The sequence below is a fragment of the Pseudophryne corroboree genome (assembly GCF_028390025.1).
Source record: "Pseudophryne corroboree isolate aPseCor3 chromosome 3 unlocalized genomic scaffold, aPseCor3.hap2 SUPER_3_unloc_5, whole genome shotgun sequence".
NCBI classification, from domain to species: domain Eukaryota; kingdom Metazoa; phylum Chordata; class Amphibia; order Anura; family Myobatrachidae; genus Pseudophryne; species Pseudophryne corroboree.
Genome location: NW_026967541.1, coordinates 3,387,905 through 3,405,757, shown reverse-complemented (window position 1 = coordinate 3,405,757; position 17,853 = coordinate 3,387,905). Strand labels below are relative to the sequence as shown.

At 45.2% G+C, this 17,853-nt stretch overlaps 2 protein-coding genes across 2 annotated transcripts in view; one reads left to right on the top strand and one right to left on the bottom strand.

The window, feature by feature from the left end:
* Positions 1–17,853, bottom strand: part of LOC134984372 (zinc finger protein 585A-like) — a 131,697-nt gene that overhangs the window by 40,779 nt on the left and 73,065 nt on the right. The window lies entirely within an intron of this gene.
* LOC134984370 (oocyte zinc finger protein XlCOF6-like) overlaps positions 207–17,853 on the top strand; it is a 37,977-nt gene continuing 20,330 nt past the window's right edge. Inside the window, exons 1-5 of the mRNA XM_063949967.1 lie at positions 207–260; positions 1,114–1,145; positions 4,031–4,151; positions 4,232–4,333; positions 4,488–4,931. Coding sequence (XP_063806037.1) covers positions 4,079–4,151; positions 4,232–4,333; positions 4,488–4,931 — 619 coding nt within the window. The 5' untranslated portion in view covers positions 207–260; positions 1,114–1,145; positions 4,031–4,078. The remainder of the gene's footprint in view (positions 261–1,113; positions 1,146–4,030; positions 4,152–4,231; positions 4,334–4,487; positions 4,932–17,853) is intronic.

Below are 17,853 nucleotides of genomic sequence, written 5' to 3'. Positions count from 1 at the left end.
ATTGCTGCTGCCGGACTGGTCTACAAGTTAATGGCCGCCGGCCTCCTGCACTGAGGACATGTATGTTAATCTTCATTAGCAGAGAGCGGGACTGTGGGCGGGTTGAAGGAGGGGAGGGGCCAGTAACCAGTAAGCAGCCTGTGCCAATCATGCCCTACTTCCGGACTGTGCGTTCCAGCTTACTTCCGTATTGTGCGTTCCACATACAGGAAGTGAGTTTTCATCGACTGTTGCAGCCTCCCAGTGTCCATGGAGATCAGGTAATGGCGTCTTACTATACAGGGGGAGCAGCCTGTGGTGTCCTGTTATTATTACTATACAGGGGGGCAGCCTGTGGTGTCCTGATATTATTATAATACAGGGGGAGCAGCCTGTGGTGTCCTGTTATTATTACTATACAGGGGGGTAGCCTGTGGTGTCCTGTTATTATTACTATACAGCGGGTAGCCTGTGGTGTCCTGTTGTTATTATTATTATTATTATTATTATTATACAGGGGAAGCAGCCTGTGGTGTCCTGTTGTTGTTGTTATTATTATTATTATTATACAGGGAGAGCAGCCTGTGGTGTCCTGTTATTATTACTATACAGGGGGATAACCTGTGGTGTCCTGTTGTTGTTATTATTATTATTATTATACAGGGGAAGCAGCCTGTGGTGTCCTGTTGTTATTATTATTATACAGGGGGAGCAGCCTGTGGTGTCCTGTTATTACTATACAGGGGAGCAGCCTGTGGTGTCCTGTTGTTATTATTATACAGGGGGAGCAGCCTGTGGTGTCCTGTTATTATTACTATACAGGGGGAGCAGCCTCTGGTGTCCTGTTATTATTATTATTATACAGGGGGAGCGGCCTAAGGTGTCCTGTTGTTGTAGTTGTTATTATTATAATTATACAGTGACATCACATATCTATAGTAATGTAACTCCTCTTTTACCTGGGGGTACAGTGTATATGTGCAATGTGCCTCCACCCAAGCTATCTAGAGCCCAATACTCTAATCGTTTAAGAAATACCCTACCCCTGTAGTGGTCGCCTATAACATTAGTATGTGATGTAAGCAGATAGGACTATGCACATTTACCTATCGTACCTTTCCTTTGTGATTTCAGGCTCTTCCACAGATACGGAGACAGTTCCACCCGTAAGTATACTAGTTTTAATATGTAAGAAGTTATAGGCCACCTTATACAGTTATATCATATAATACTCAAACCATGAACCGTTCTAATAATATACCCCACCTATACATAATAATATACCCCACCTATACATAATAATATACCCCACCTATACATAATAATATACTCCACCTATACATAATAATATACCCCACCTATACATAATAATATACCCCACCTATACATAATAATATACCCCACCTATACATAATAATATACCCCACCTATACATAATAATATACCCCACCTATACATAATAATATACTCCACCTATACATAATAATATACTCCACCTATACATAATAATATACCTCACCTATACATAATAATATACCCCACCTATACATAATAATATACCTCACCTATACATAATAATATACCCCACCTATACATAATAATATACCCCACCTATACATAATAATATACTCCACCTATACATAATAATATACCTCACCTATACATAATAATATACCCCACCTATACATAAGGTAATGCATGTAATACAAAAAATATGATTCCATAAGAAAGTTGTGGGGCTGGGTTAGAAAAACCACCCGGGTTCTCTTACTATAATCGTGCACGGTTGGGGCCCTTTCATGTCTGTGTATAAGAAGTCCTCTGGGTTGTATGGGTATCCACTTGGAGCAATTGTCCTCATGATTGTTGAGCAATCCCTACTTCACAGCAATGAATAGCATGGTTTCCATGGAAGATCTAATTGTAGCGCTCCTAGACAACCTGAAACAGGAAGGTAGTACGTGTAGCTGTCCACCCTGGAATCCCTGACATCCGTGGTGTACTCGTTACATATAGTGGGGTGATGATCTGTGTTTCATGTCCCAGTATAAGCATAGCCCCACTGTAGATCCGTGGTGGTGTCTCCAGAACATACAGAAGTCCCGGTTATTGGCACCTGTCTCTGATAGGCGAGGGGTGCTAAGTCTCTCTAGTGTATTATTTCCAAGTTTAGGTGACCCTGCGCCCTCTCCGAGCTGCTTTCATCATTATACACCACCGCACTCTTAATGACTGCTACCCTGCTGGTCATTATCTAATGGATATAGAGTCTCTAGAGGTGCTATTTATACTCCTCAGATCCACCGATGCTGCTGGTCCCTGTGCTACTGTGCTAGGTGTGGTACTTTAATAGTTAAAGGGTGATGGGGAAGTATGCAGATTAGCAGGATTTATATGGGGGCATCCTGCACTTACAATGATAGTGTGCCCGGTCTGGACCTCCCCCCGACTCTGCCTCCACCAACAACCGGGCTCTTCCTGTCTTCCTGTGGGTTGGATGGGATGAGGGGCACAGCTCTGCCTCGGGGGGAGGGGGGGGGACTGTCTGCTACTGCTGGACTCCTGGTAGCTGCTGCCCAAACTGCGATCTCCTTCCATGTACTAGCCTGTCCCGCCAGTGCTCCGCTTCCCAGCACTCTCCATGACAACCAGGCACCGGGACGTCCCTGCTCAGCGTCCACCAGGGGAAATTAACACAGCGCTTCTCACCCGCAGCGGGAGACATCCAATTCCTTTCCCCCACAGGGGCTCTCTCACTCGCAGGGAACCGCCTTCCTGTAAACTCCCTCGTCTCAGCCGCCAGCCTTTTTCTCTCCCCTTAGTCAGCCCACCAACAAAACTGCCACTACACGCACCCTGCCACCTCTCTCAGCACACGGGACCTCTGGAAGCTTCTCCATGATCTCCCCCGCGCACTGCGCGCTTACCAGAGTCCCCTCACCTTCAGCAGGCACAGAATAATAACATGCATAAACACACTATACATTATTGGATCACTAGAAAGATCCAAGTTATTATCACATATATGGTATACATCAGTTGGCAGCATCTCTATTACCTTATAGAGCTACACATTCATTAATTGATTTGCCCCCTCATAGTGACCCAAGGCCTTCAGATCACTAGAGTACTACAGTAATAATACAGGGACATGACTGGGGAGGTGAGGGGATCTGGGAGCGTCACAATAACATCACTTATATATATAGTAATAATACAGGGACATGACTGGGGAGGTGAGGGGATCTGGGAGCGTCACAATATCGTCACCTATATCTATAGTAATAATACAGGGACATGACTGGGGAGGTGAGGGGATCTGGGAGCGTCACAGCGACATCACTTATATCTATAGTAATAATACAGGGACATGACTGGGAAGGTGAGGGGATCTGGGAGCGTCACAATAACGTCACTTCTATCTATAGTAATAATGCAGGGACGTAACTGGGGAGGTGAGGGGATCTGGGAGCATCACAGTGACATCACTTATATCTATAGTAATAATACAGGGACATGATTGGGGAGGTGAGGGGATCTGGGAGCGTCACAATAACGTCACTTATATCTATAGTAATAATACAGAGACATGACTGGGGTCTGAGGAGACTTGGGAGTACAGTAACACCAGGATATGTGTCTGGGTGATGACTGGAGAGATGACTGCTGGGAATGGGGCATTATACAGTAACACCAGGGGGCATGTCTGGGTGATGACTGGAGAGGTGACTGCTGGGAATGGGACATAATACAGTAACACCAGGGGATGTGTCTGGGTGATGACTGTATCACTGTGTGTGTCAGGTTCCTATAAGACAGAGCTGGCCAAACTAGTCCTCGAGATCTACCAACAGTTCACATTTTCCAGACCACCTAGCTGGTGCACAGGTGTAGTCATTACTAATTAAGATGTGCTGAATTCATTCCTAACTGACAATTCTACAGATCTCCAGGAGGCCTGGAAAACATGAACTGTTGGTAGATCTCGAAGACTGGTTTGACCAGCCCTGCTATAAGGTGTCAGGATGTCACTGTCTATGTCTCCATGCAGGAGGAGGAGGAGTATATAGAGGAACACAGGGGTCTGTATGAGTACGTGATGATGGAGAATCACCTGCCCCTCACATCACTGGGTAAGAGGAGACTGTCCTGTATTGTACAGGGAAGAGCAGGTATGGGTGCCCCCTATATACACACATCATCTGATAATCACATATATACATTGTACTCAGTCACTGTGTGTCTCCTACAGATGGGCCCAGTAACAGAGATACCCCAGAGAGATGTCCCCGTCCTCTGTATTCCCAGGATTGTACAGAGGAGAATCACAGGATCCCACAGGAGGATCAGGTAGGTGGGCTATGGGTTCTCCCCAATAAACCTAAGTGACTGTCACTGTATGATCTGTAGAGGAGCTGTGTGTCTTATACACTGATATTATACTGTTTCACCTCAGTTTAATCAAACAGTATGCAAATGTCATTGTATTTTTTGGGTTATTTAGGTAGAACGTCTTTCTGGTATAAAGGCAGAAGATATAGAGGAAGAAGAAGAAACTTATGTGACTGATATGAAGACAGAAGATATAGAGGGAGAAGAAGAGACGTATGTGACTGATATAAAGGCAGAAGATATAGAGGGAGAAGAAGAGACGTATGTGACTGATATAAAGGCAGAAGATATAGAGGGAGAAGAAGAGACGTATGTGACTGATATAAAGGCAGAAGATATAGAGGGAGAAGAAGAGACGTATGTGACTGATATAAAGGCAGAAGATATAGAGGGAGAAGAAGAGACGTATGTGACTGATATAAAGGCAGAAGATCTAGAGGGAGAAGAAGAGACGTATGTGACTGATATAAAGGCAGAAGATATAGAGGGAGAAGAAGAGACGTATGTGAGGGGTGATCAGCAGTGTAAGGAGGAGGAGATCCCTACAGATATCAGCACAGGTGAGTAATAAACACTTATTACAGAAAAGAGTCACATATTCTCCTTCCTCAGTCACTACAGCAATCTCTTATACTACACCCTCCTCTGTCAGTACAAACTAATGAGCAATATGTATTTTCCCAGTGGGGGAGTCAGGAGCCATCAGCTCCTATTATACTCCTCTCCCCCTCACATCATGTCACTGTGTGTTACCAGCCCAGAGATCTGACCAGTCTCCTCCCCACACTCTCTGGTGTATCTCATACATCAGGAGACATCAGCCCCTATTATATTCCTGCTCTACCCCTCACATCATGTCACTGTGTGTTACCAGCCCAGAGATCTGACCAGTCTCCTCCCCACACTCTCTGGTGTATCTCATACATCAGGACCCATTAGTCCCTATTATACTCCTGCTCTCCCCCTCACATCATGTCACTGTGTGTTACCAGCCCAGAGATCTGACCAGTCTCCTCCCCACACTCTCTGGTGTATCTCATACATCAGGACCCATTAGTCCCTATTATACTCCTGCTCTCCCCCTCACATCATGTCACTGTGTGTTACCAGCCCAGAGATCTGACCAGTCTCCTCCCCACTCTCTCTGGTGTATCTCATACATCAGGAGACATCAGCCTCTATTATACTCCTGCTCTCCCCTCACATCATGTCACTGTGTGTTACCAGCCCAGAGATCTGACCAGTCTCTTCCCCACACTCTCTGGTGTATCTCGTACATCAGGAGCCATCAGCCGCTATTATTCTCCTTCTCTCCCCCTCACATCATGTCACTGTGTGGTACCTATGTTTTCACCTGCAGGGTTCACAGTAGTATCCACAGGATGTACATTGGGATATGAGGTATCGTCAGCGGATTGGCAGTAATGATCAAAAGGTTTCGGCCTCCCAGAATGCAACAGGCCAGTCTCCTATATCCCCGCCTCCTGGCTCAGGGAATTCAGTTTTTTTGTTGGTGCGGCAGGAGCTGGACCACGATCTTTGGACTGCTGATTTTGGAATCCCTAAGCTCGTTATTAAATGTATTTTTGTAGTCTTAACTTTTTTGAGCGAGTTTTCTAAAAAGCGTCTTACACGCCACCTTAGAATGAGTCGCTCCAACAACTTCCCGCCCGGTCACGACAACGCTTACGCACGTGTTCAGTGCTGTTTCAGCGGGCACCTGTGTAGGATGTACTAGCAAGTCCAGTGTTGTGTTCACTGGGCATTGGTGTACACTATTTGCGTCTGGATCCCCTCAGCGTTCACTAAAGTACTGATCCATCCTGGAAGCGGGGGTGAAATCTCCCTGTATCCCACTCTCCTGAGCCAGGTGATACAGCACTAAGTCTCTACCTACCATTGGGTACGAGGAGTTAGATAAATGCCTGATGCATATGAGTCTGTAAACTATTACTGCTGTTTCATTCACTGTGCGACTGAATACGTTAAATATCCTATACAAGGTAATGCAGTAATATGTTTCTCCTACATACTTGAAATGTATCTGTAGTTGATTATGTGATCATATTGCTTATAATACTAATTAATAACCTGTGACTGATTGCTAGTGTGATTGCTGACTTTACTATTTCTGTCAGTTTTTGGGTATATTTCAATCCTCAATGCTGGTGCAAAGCAGGGAAGTATCAGATTGTATGTTACTTTATAGCTTGTAAAAGTGATTTCAGTCACAAATTGTGTAGTTAACACAGTACAGGTGTGTGATTTGTTTACCATTGTGATCGGACGGTGCTTACGAAAGCCCTCACCGCCTTGCGTCCCGGCCGGGTGTGGTATTGAAAGTCGACAGTAACTAGGTCAACAATGTCTAGGTCGACCACTATTGGTCGACAGTAACTAGGTCGACAGGGTCAAAGGGTCGACAGGGTCAAAAGGTCGACATGTTCTAGGTCGACAGGTCAAAAGGTCGACATGAATTTTTAATGTTATTTTGGTGTCATTTTCTTCGTAGAGTGACCGGGAACCCCAATTAGTGCACCGCGTCCCCTCGCATGGCTCGCTTCGCTCGCCATGCTTCGGGCATGGTGCCTTCGCTCCGCTACCACTTCGCTCGGCACAGATTACCGTTTTAATCGTAGTCCACGTGGATCGTTAAGTATGAAAAGGTTCAAAAAAAGAAAAAAATTGTGAAAAACTCATGTCGACCTTTTGACATGTCGACCTAGAACATGTCGACCTTTTGACCCTGTCGACCTTTTGACCCTGTCGACCTAGTTACTGTCGACCAATAGTTATCGACCTAGACATTGTCGACCTAGTTACTGTCGACTTTCAGTCCGGATCCCGGCCCGGCCCCAGTCACAGAATGGAGTTTAGGTCACACGGGACCTGGCCAAATAGGGGATTCTCGCTTACCATCAGTAACCGCCTGTTACTGATTCCACCCACTACGCAGTGGGCGGATTCTATGCAGCCACCACCAGACTCCTATTTAGTGGGGTCTGGAACCACTGCTCTGCTCTGTATGCGTCAACACGCTGTCTTACCACCCCTGTGTGGTATTGACGAATCTCCAATAGTTGCTTGACCAAGCACAGCACGGTAGCAGGTGGAAGGCGGAGCTTGGAGATGCTGGGTGTACCCTGGACAGCCGAAAAACGGACCTAAGTTTCGCTTAGCCCTGCAAGTCACAAGATGAAGCAGTCGTCTTGAGGCAGAAGATGTTTTATTTACCCAGTCTTAAAAAAGACTGTTCCCTATTTGCTACCGGCAACTGCAATACAGCAAGTTGTTTACAGCAGAGTGAAAATGGTCTAATCCACCTCTGAAGCTCATAGGCCTCATCTTTTTATCTCAAACCAACATACAGTTCAACAGGGGGTAGTCCCACCCTGAGTCTTTTTAACCAATTGTTTTAGCTTTCACCAAAGCCTCCTGAATAATCCAAGGCAGGCACAGGCACAAGTTGAACCCCTGTGGGCTTCTTTTGCACAGACATTATACAATATAGCTGAGTGGATAATGCCAGCTCCTATACTAGGGATAGGTTACCCTGTTAACCCTTACAAGAAAAACAGGCTGAAAGGCCTGTGGAAAATAAATCACACAGACATGAAACAACATCCTCACAGTCTACACATGTTTCAGAAGGAGACACTTGGGAGGATGAGGATTCCTCACATTCTGTGTCTGCATACAGAGACGAGGATGAAGGTCCCATCTCAGTGGTTATACCTGAGCTAATTAGTTATATGAAAGCCATTCTATCCTTATAGGAGGCAGCAGAGCCTTTGTTAAAATCCAAGGCTCCTGTGTTTAAACATCCCAAAACAGTCAGAACTGGATTTCTGGGGTCAGAACAGCTGACGGAGATTATGCAAGAGGCTTGGGTAACACCCAGTAAGAAGTTTAGAATTCCAAAGAAATGGAATTCCCATTATCCTCTTCCAGCTGGGGACTGTTTAAAAAGGGAGGTGGCTCCCAAAATAGATACGCACGTCATTCGATTAGTGTGAAAATATACATTACTTCTGCCTTCAACATCATTATATGATGTTACGGATAGAAAAATAGATGTTTTTTTAAAAACCATTTTCTCCTTGTCTGGGGCAATTGTGAGACCAGCCATGGCTTCAACCTGGATGGCAAAAGCAACGGCCGCTGGGCATTGGCATCTAGAGAGCAAAAATCCCATTTTGCACATATTAAACAGGCGGCTATGTTTATGGAAGAAGCAGCCTTGGACATGGGTACTATTGCCTCTTAAGCATAAGCCTCAGCAGTAGCCGCTCGCATGTCGGTTTGGCTACGTACATGGAAGTCTGACTCAGAGTCCAAGGAGTTTCTAGAGTCTTTGCCCTTTACTGGAGATATTCTTTTTGGTAAAGAATTACAGTATATTGGAGTCAGAAGCAGACTCTAAGAAAGCGAAGTTTCCTTCTACTTACAAGTCTAAACCTAATTTTTCAGCTTTTCGGTTCTTTCGGACCCAAGGAAAAGCGAAAGGAAAAGTTTACGGCAAACAGTCCCAATCAGACAAGTCTGGAAAGACTAAAAAGCACTGGGCTACCAGAAGGCCTGCTTCCAAACCAGAAGATAAGCCATCAGGCTGATGGTGCTGGCCTCCACCTGGAGGACCCCAGGGTGGGAGGCCGACTTCTTCATTTTGCACAGATCTAGCAGCAGTCCACCACAGATGCCTGGGTGCAAGAAGCGGTATCTCACGGTTATGCGTTTGCCTTCAAGAAGCACCCTCCACAAAGGTTTTTTTGTACCAGCCTATCTGCAGTAGAAACAAAGGCCAGGGCCTTACAAGAGGAAGTTCAGGGGTTGCTTCAATCAAGAGTGATAATTCCAGTTCCTCCTGCGCAACAAGGACAAGGTTTCTATTCCAACCTGTTTCTAGTTCAGAAACCAAATGGGTCGTTCCGGCCCATACTCAGTCTCAAGGTGCTGAACAAGTACATTTGGGTGCCTCAATTTCATATGGAGACTTTACCTTCCATTATTTTGGCCAAGGAGCTGGAGGCATTTATGGTATCCTTGGATATCCAGGATGCTTACCTGCATGTTCCTATAGCACTGTCCCATCAGTGCTATCTCAGGTTTACCATCCTCCAGCAACACTTTCAGTTTCAGGCCCTACCATGTGGAATGGCCACAGCTCCAAAAGTGTTCACCAAAAATATGGTGGTAATGGCGGCTTATCTCCGTTGACAGGGGATAAGGATTTTTCCATACCTCGACGACTTATTAATTCTTGCACAATCTCAGGAATTGCTTCAGTGTCATCTGCAACAGACAATAGCTTGTTTACAGAGACACGGCTCAAAAATTGGGCAAAGTCGTCCCTGGGTCCGTCACAACAGATGATGCACTTAGGGGGCTGTATTGGATTCCAGTCTTCAGAGAGTGTTTTTACCTCTGAACAAAATATCTACAATACATTTGAGGATTCAGGATCTGCTACAAAGTCAAAGGGTATTCAATTATGCAGCTATGTGTGTGAAGGGATCAATGGTGTCGACATTCAACATGGTGGAGTATGCTCAATTCCATTCAAGTCCTCCTAAATGTCTGATCCTTTCCAAATGAAATGGGTTACATCAGACAATAAAAACTCAAACTATGATCCTTCCTCTGGAAGTACGGAGGTCATTAGTGTTATGCACACCAGTGCCTGCAGGAAAGTACTGGTGTCAGAACTGTTATGCACTCCAGTGCCTGCAGGAATGTACTGGTGTTTGGACTGTTATGCACACCAGTGCCTGCAGGAATGTACTGGTGTCTGAACGGATAGGTATGCAAAACAAATGGACTCACAGACAGACTGGGGAATATGACATTACGTACACAGAAGGTGATAGGGTAACAAAATACACACAAAGTGAACAGAGAAGCCCAGGGGCTAAGGAACTGGGTGTCTCCCTTGTATTAGTAATGCTCAGATGGAAAAAGCAAGATGTTGTGTTTTAATACGTAGAGAACCCGAAATGCTATTGCTAAGGGCAACAGCAAAACCCTAAAGGGTTACCAACGGGTGTGGCAGTAAACTCCTTGGTCAGAGATGGAATGATAGACACAAGGAGAGTCTCCACAATCCTAATTCTCACTTGCAGTGCACAGGTTCAGCTTACTGCCACTAAACTGACCCCTGACACCTAGCACAGTGAGACAGGATTAGACAGGCAAGTCTTAGAATACAGCTGCAAACTTGCTAAGTTCACAGAGTAGTAACAGAACCCCAGCAAGCTAAACGACTGACTCCAGTCTTACTGCTAGATCTGGATTGGCAGAGTGTAATACCAAATTCCCAGGCCTATTTGCAGTAAGCAACAAACAAATACAAAGCTACACAGTACTGGCTAACTTTCAGGAACTGACTAACCAACAAAGATTCAGCAGCATCTGCTTAACCTGAGAAGAGGCCTTTATAAAGCAGGTGCTGTCCACGCCCCACTCAGACCTCACAGACTGTGAGCACAAAAACCAGCACCGGATCCCCTGCCGTGCACAGAGCCTATAACCACTGCACAGCAAAAGACCCGAACCGGAGTATCAGCTGCGCTCAGGTTACTCTGCTAGCACTTGTCTCCCGGTTGCCATGACGACGTGGCAGCACAGAGCAGGAGACCCTAACAATTAGCCTGGTGTCCCATCTGACCAAAGGGAGACCCTATTGGATCTCAGATTGGGAGGTGCTGATTACGGATGCAAGTTTTCAGGGCTGGGGAGCAGTGTCAGAAAAAGGTAGCTTCCAGGGGCTGTGGATCAAGGAAGAAAGTTGCCTGCCGATAAATATATTGGAACTTTGGGCCGTATATAAGGCACTCACTCAGGCAAAGGACTTCCTTCAGGGGAAACCGGTTCAAATTTGTTTGGATAATGAGTCAGCAGTAGCGTACCTCAATCATCCAGGAGGAACGCGCAGTCAAAAGGCAATGAAGGAGTTAAGCCACACATTAAGAAGGGCAGAACTTCATCATCCAGCGTTGTACGCAGTATTTGTTCCAGGCGTCCTAAACTGGGAAGCGGATTTTCTTAGTCGACACGCCATTCATGCAAGTGAATAGGCTTTACACCCCGAGGTCTTCCAGAGTATGGTAGACAAGTGGGGGCTGCCTCAAGGCCTTTCAGCAGAATTTCAAAGTACCCGTATATGGGTCAAGAACAAAGGATCCCAAAGTGATCTTCATGGATGCTCTGTAAGATGGGACTTTCAGCTAGCCTATGTGTTTCCACCAATCGCCCTGTTACCCGGGGTGATTCGGAAGGTCAAACAAGGAAAGGGCACCAGGATTTTAATAGCTCCGGCATGGCCCAGAAGACACTGGAACACAGATATACAGAGGCTATCAGTGGACACTCCGTGGCTACTGCATCAATATCCAGATCTACTGTTGCAGGGTCCTTGTTGTCACAGGCATTGGGATTTGCTGTATTTGATGGTGTGGTTCTTGAGACGTCCATCCTTAAAGCTAGAGGATTTTCTCAATAGGTAATTTAAACAATGCTTAGAACAAGGAACCATCTTCTGCTTCTATTTATTACTGTGTGTGGCAAGAATATATCCAACTCTCTTTGTGCTCTATGGATTCCACAAGAGGGGATTGTCTGCGGACTAGCAAACGCTGGCGAGGTGGCTTCAAAATACTATCTCGGAAGGTTACTCTTGTGCTGATGTCCCTATTCCGGCTAATGTCTCATTCTACTTGTATAGTAGGTCCATCTTCGGCAGCATGCCATGGTGCCTCAGCTGAACTGATATGTAAGGCAGCCACATGGTCTTCCATCGACATATTCATTAGGCATTATGCCTTTGATACCTTTGCCTCTCAGGATGCTACATTTGGGGCGAAGGATTTTCCTGTCCAATCAGGAGCGTCCCCTCCACTAAATTTGCTTTGGGACATTCCAATGTATATCCTGTGGATACTACTGTGGAGAAATACGTAACTGTGGTAGAGTTACCATCGATAACTCTATTTCTCCTAAGTCCACATTATCCACATGGATTCCAACCTGACGCACCTGATTTTCTGATTCTTATACCTACTAACCTCTTCTTGTACGGAAGTGTGTGCATGTGTGTTCTTCTTCTCGCCTCGTTACGGCTGTCTATGATGCTCTTGCCTTGAGCTTTGGAAAATAACTGAATTGCCTGAACCAGGAGGTGGGGATATAGAAGACTGGCTCATTGCATTCTCGGCGGTCGAAAGCTTTTGATCGTTGGTGCCAATCCTCTGATGCTACCTCATATCCCAATGTATATCCTGTGGTTACTGTGGACTTAAGAGAAATAGAGTTATTGATGGTAAGTCTACTATAACTACGTATATTACATGCTATATTATATACACTATGGATGTGTATTATTTCTGGCATGGTGTGGCTGCTTGCTGGGGCACAGGCTCGGGGTTCCTCATGCCACGTGACACAATGCTTAGGAAATATCTGGCGCAGCCCCTGTCATGTAGCCACATGCTCCTGTAACAGCCGGCCTCAGGGAATTGGCTAATGAACGGCTCCTGTGACTGAGTTGGCAGCATCTGAGTCTTGCTACCGTCACCTTAGGTATATAATACATTTATTGAGCTTGTGTGTGGGAACCAGCATTCAGAATGCTGCACATTCCCTGCTGATTTCCTGTCCCATGGCACTAGAATGACGGCCTTCTCTGGCTTCTGATCCATGGCCCTAAGGGCACACCAATGGTTCCTAATGGAAGTATCTTCAGGAGCATTCACGTCTAAGTAGGAGGACAGGGCCTCTTGCAAAATTCTGGTGCCTTCAGCATCCATTACTATATAATCCTGCAATCTCCAAGGTGGTAAAGGAGGACTAGCGGGAAAAGGTGACCAGGACCCTATCAGAGGGGTGGGATCAGACCATGAAATTGTTGTTGGTAGAAAAATTCAAGTGACCAGGTTCTGTGATACACTGTGATAAATACGGAGACTGACACAGGACATTTCATAAAGGATAAGCATTTATTTATCTAAGTTACAACAATGAGAACCTGCAAATAACAAGTTATACTCAGTTACAATAATAGGAAGAACAAATTAGAATACTCAGCTCTTATCTCAGATGTTTCATGATCTGTCCCAGATGATGGTCATCGATTACGTAGTTTAAACAATATAGTTCAGTCGCCCTCAGGGTCCCCCTTTAATAACTCTGTCTGAATGTATTAAACTGAGGTGGGTTTATAGAAGTCTATATCCGCTGCAGACAGAACTAGCTTCAATCGGAACTAAAAGAGAAAAAAACGAAGACTGCTTCTACAGCGCCTTAATTGCAGGAGGCTAATAATCAAATTACCCTGATACATGCGCGGCTGAAAAACACTATGTGGGTGTTTGGTTGGAGAATATAGAAACAGACAAAATCAGCTGCGCAAAGTATCAGGGAAAGGACAGTACAATTTTAGGAGAACCGATGTATGTATATAAATTGATTTATTAATGAAAAAGCATAAAATAGCAGTAAAAGATGACATTAAATTGTTGGATATAAAAAGGCACACCTTGACTCAGTTTATCCGTTTAAACAGACACCAAATTGTGTCGGTTCTCTATATAGAAGTCCACAAAAGGAAATAAAGTCCAGCTGTTTGTTGGAAAGCAATAGATGGTAGTAGCCGTAAGGTTAATATTGGAAGTGAATGATCAGTGCAGTAGACATCCCATAATAATAAATTGAGGGAGTGATCCAATGTTATTTACTGATCAATTACCTCTCCTTAGGTGGGCTGGTCCAAAGCCGAGCGTCCTCGGCGATGCTTTCAAATCGGATACCTCGGCACACCTGCCGAGGTATCCGATTTGAAAGCATCAGCGGGTTTGTTCTCCCTGCAAGCCATCCCTTCATCTCCACAGAGATCCCAGAATAGCCGCGGATCTGAATTCTCGAGCCGCCCGTATCAACATACGGCTCCCCGTCAGCCGGATAAACCAGCACACGGCTTATACTTTACAGTGAATCCACGGCTCCCTCTCCCCTGCGGCATTCGCACAGTGGGCATTGCAGGACACATCTCCGAGGACGCTCGGCTTTGGACCAGCCCACCTAAGGAGAGGTAATTGAACAATAAATAACACTGGATCACTCCCTCAATATTATGGGATGTCTACTGCACTGATCATTCACTTCCAATATTAACCTCACGGCTACTACCATCTATTGCTTTCCAACAAACAGCTGGACTTTCCTTTTGTGGACTTCCATATAGAGAACCGACACAATTTGGTGTCTGTTTAAACGGATAAACTGAGTCAAGGTGTGCCTTTTTATATCCAACAATTTAATGTCATCTTTTACTGCTATTTTATGCTTTTTCATTAATAAATCAATTTATATACATACATCGGTTCTCCTAAAATTGTACTGTCCTTCAATCGGAACTGACCTGCTATGTGTAAGTCTCTAGACTTTATACCCTGCAAGGATACGCTAAGATTGTCTTACCAGATATTACATTCAGGTCTGTGATGCTGGGTGCAGTAGTCCTTCAGTATAACATCATTTATCTTATCCTGGACAACTGTCCCCTTTCACCTACTTATGAATACAATACCCCAAACATCTTACCAGACAGTTTCCATCTGAGATACTGAGAATAGGAAGATATATCTATTATAATCAGCCAGCCTAAAAGCTGTGTATATTCTCCCTACTAATCCTAATAAAATGTACATATATAGAGCAATGAGGTCATACATATACAAAATGGAGTTATACATGAACAAAATGGCATCTAAAAAGTAGTTACAAATAACACCCCCTACAGAAATATATCAATGCGAGGAATCAATTGTAACGACCTAGAAGAAGGTCTATTCTCTAATATGACCTGTGTACAGCAGAGTAATAAGGATAATCACGCACACCTGGATGTCTAATTCTCCGAGTGTTATAGAGGTCAGATTCAGCTAATAAAGGGAGCATGAGGAAGCTACGGAACGGGCGGTATTACTGGTCTGTTCATCAGTAGTGGAGGATCTATCAAGATGAGGGTCTGGAGAAAGAGTAGAATCTCCCATAAGGAGAAGTGCAATTTCTTGTAGCTTTTGAATAATAAAGATTTATGAAATCGGGGCTGTGTGGCATTAGGGGCATAGAGAGAAGTGAGGGTGACATATTTGTAATGAATCTTCCCAACTAGAATCCAGTATCTACCATTGCAATCCACCCACTTGCTTTCCAGGTGATAGGGGCAGGATCTATGAGAAAGGATGGCTACACCACAGGAGATAGAGCATGCTGGGTAGTTATTAGTAAACTGAGGGGGAGAGTTCAATGGAACATGTGATTCCTGAATGGCTACCACCGCCACCTTCTGGTCAGCTAAATATTTTAGTGCAAGACGTCTCTTACAAAGAAAATTAATACCTTTCTGCAGCAGGATGCATTGGTTTCCACAGGAAAACATTGGAGTGTAGAGTGGATCTTGATCCAGAGGCACCATCAGGCTAAAGTTTAAGGCTGTCCCAGGATGCATTGGTGCCTCCTCTATAAACCCCGCCTCCAGGCACTGGAGCTCAGTTTCGAGTTGGTGTCTTCAGCAGGTCACCTAACGGGGGCTGCACTGGCAGCCCAGGAAATCTTTCTAAGAAGACCTTAAGGGCCGCATCGCTGATATGTCAGTGCGACATTCAGTGCTGCAGCTCCATCACCTCCCAAGTGGCGTCACATACTCCCGCAACTCAGTTCCCGGGTACTTGCGGCAGAGACGCTCCGGCTCTAGGCACACGGTTGCAGACGCTCTCCTGGTTCACGTGGCTGATACAGGAAGGAGGTAAGAGTGTTCCCTAGGCAGGAGACCGGTCGCGGCGTTGGCGTGGACACTGTCTCCGGACAGGAATCCCACTAGACCACTGGGGTGCCTGAGTACAGGTTGGGTGTACTGACACCCCATTTAATAAGACTCACAGTACTTGTGGTGGAAGTCCAGCATAGGGGAGTCAGTGCTTGACCTGTAGCCCCTCCACCGGCTCAGGGCGCCATTTCTGAGCAGATTTTCCCGCCCTGGTGTTGCCTCACACTCCCCCTCACTCTCTGACTGAGACGCTGAGCGCCATCTTCTGAGCATAGCTGCGGCTGGTCTCCGGGACTGCAGGGCAAGGGCTGCCTTGTAGAGCTGACTGTATACAGCACTGTGACTGTATGAACACTTCAGTATTATACATGTCTTTATACAGACAGCGTTAGTTAAGAAAAAGTGTACCTGTTACAGAATATATTGTACGAGTATTCTAATATATACCGCCGGCCTAGGACCGTGCTGTGATATATATATATATATAATATTCTAGTCCAGTGCGGCGTTATTGTGGTAGTAATTTCTGCATTTCCTGTGACTATGTGTGCCTGTTACAGAATATATTGTACGAGTATTCTAATATATACCGCCGGTCTAGGACCGTGCTGTGATATATATATATATATATATATATATATATATATAATATTCTAGTTCAGTGCAGCGTTATTGTGGTAGTAATTTCTGCATTACCTGTGACTATGTGTGCCTGTATCTGCTGTGTGGTTTCACTTTCAGTGTTTCCCAGATACAACTGTCCCTGTATTCCGTACTCTAAGTGGCTAGATACGTCTGGGTCATATATATAGTTAGTGCGACACAGTATTTACCTATTACGTGTAATCTACTGTGTACTCGGTCACATACTAACGGCTTTATTCGCAGGTGTTGTGTACTGTGTACTCGGTCACATACTAACAGCTTTATTCGCAGGTGTTGTACTTTGGCTTTATCGTACTAAACCGCTCTATTGTTGCATTTTGTGTACAATGTGTAACAGGAAGGGCAGTACGTCTGTGGAAGCTCCTGCATCATGCAGAATATGCACCAAAGATTTACCAGAGGGGGAAGCTGTGTATGATGGTCTGTGTACTGTGTGTCATACATCTCCCTGCCAGTCTGCAGCTCCTGTAACCAATCAGGTGCCACCCTGGGCTGCGTTCACTAACCTACTGAGTACCCCGGTGGAACTCCTTACACCCCCTATGGGACCACTTGTACCACTACAGCCACCTATGGTTAATCCGCCTTGGGCATAAAATTTAACCAGCTGCAACAAATAAATCAGTCCTTGGTTAGACAGATATCCACCCCAGGTCACTCCTGTGCTTCCGGGTTATCTAAGCAGGCTACTTCCTCACAGTCCATATACCTCTCTGATGTTTCATCTGAAGAGGAGGGGGAACATATGGCCTTGTCAGACACTGAATGTGGTGTTACTGATGAGGATTCTCCCTTACAGGTTGATGTTCCGGCCTTAGTAGTTTCTATGAGGATTCCACTACTACAGCAAAAGAAACCGATATGTGTAAGCTGCAGAAAGTTGATAAAACTCTGTTACCCCATTCTGACCATTCAGTGGACATCAGACGGAACCCTGGTCTACTCCAAAGAAGAAATTCCCTGTGTCTTTATACGGGCCTTGGCTCGATATCCTC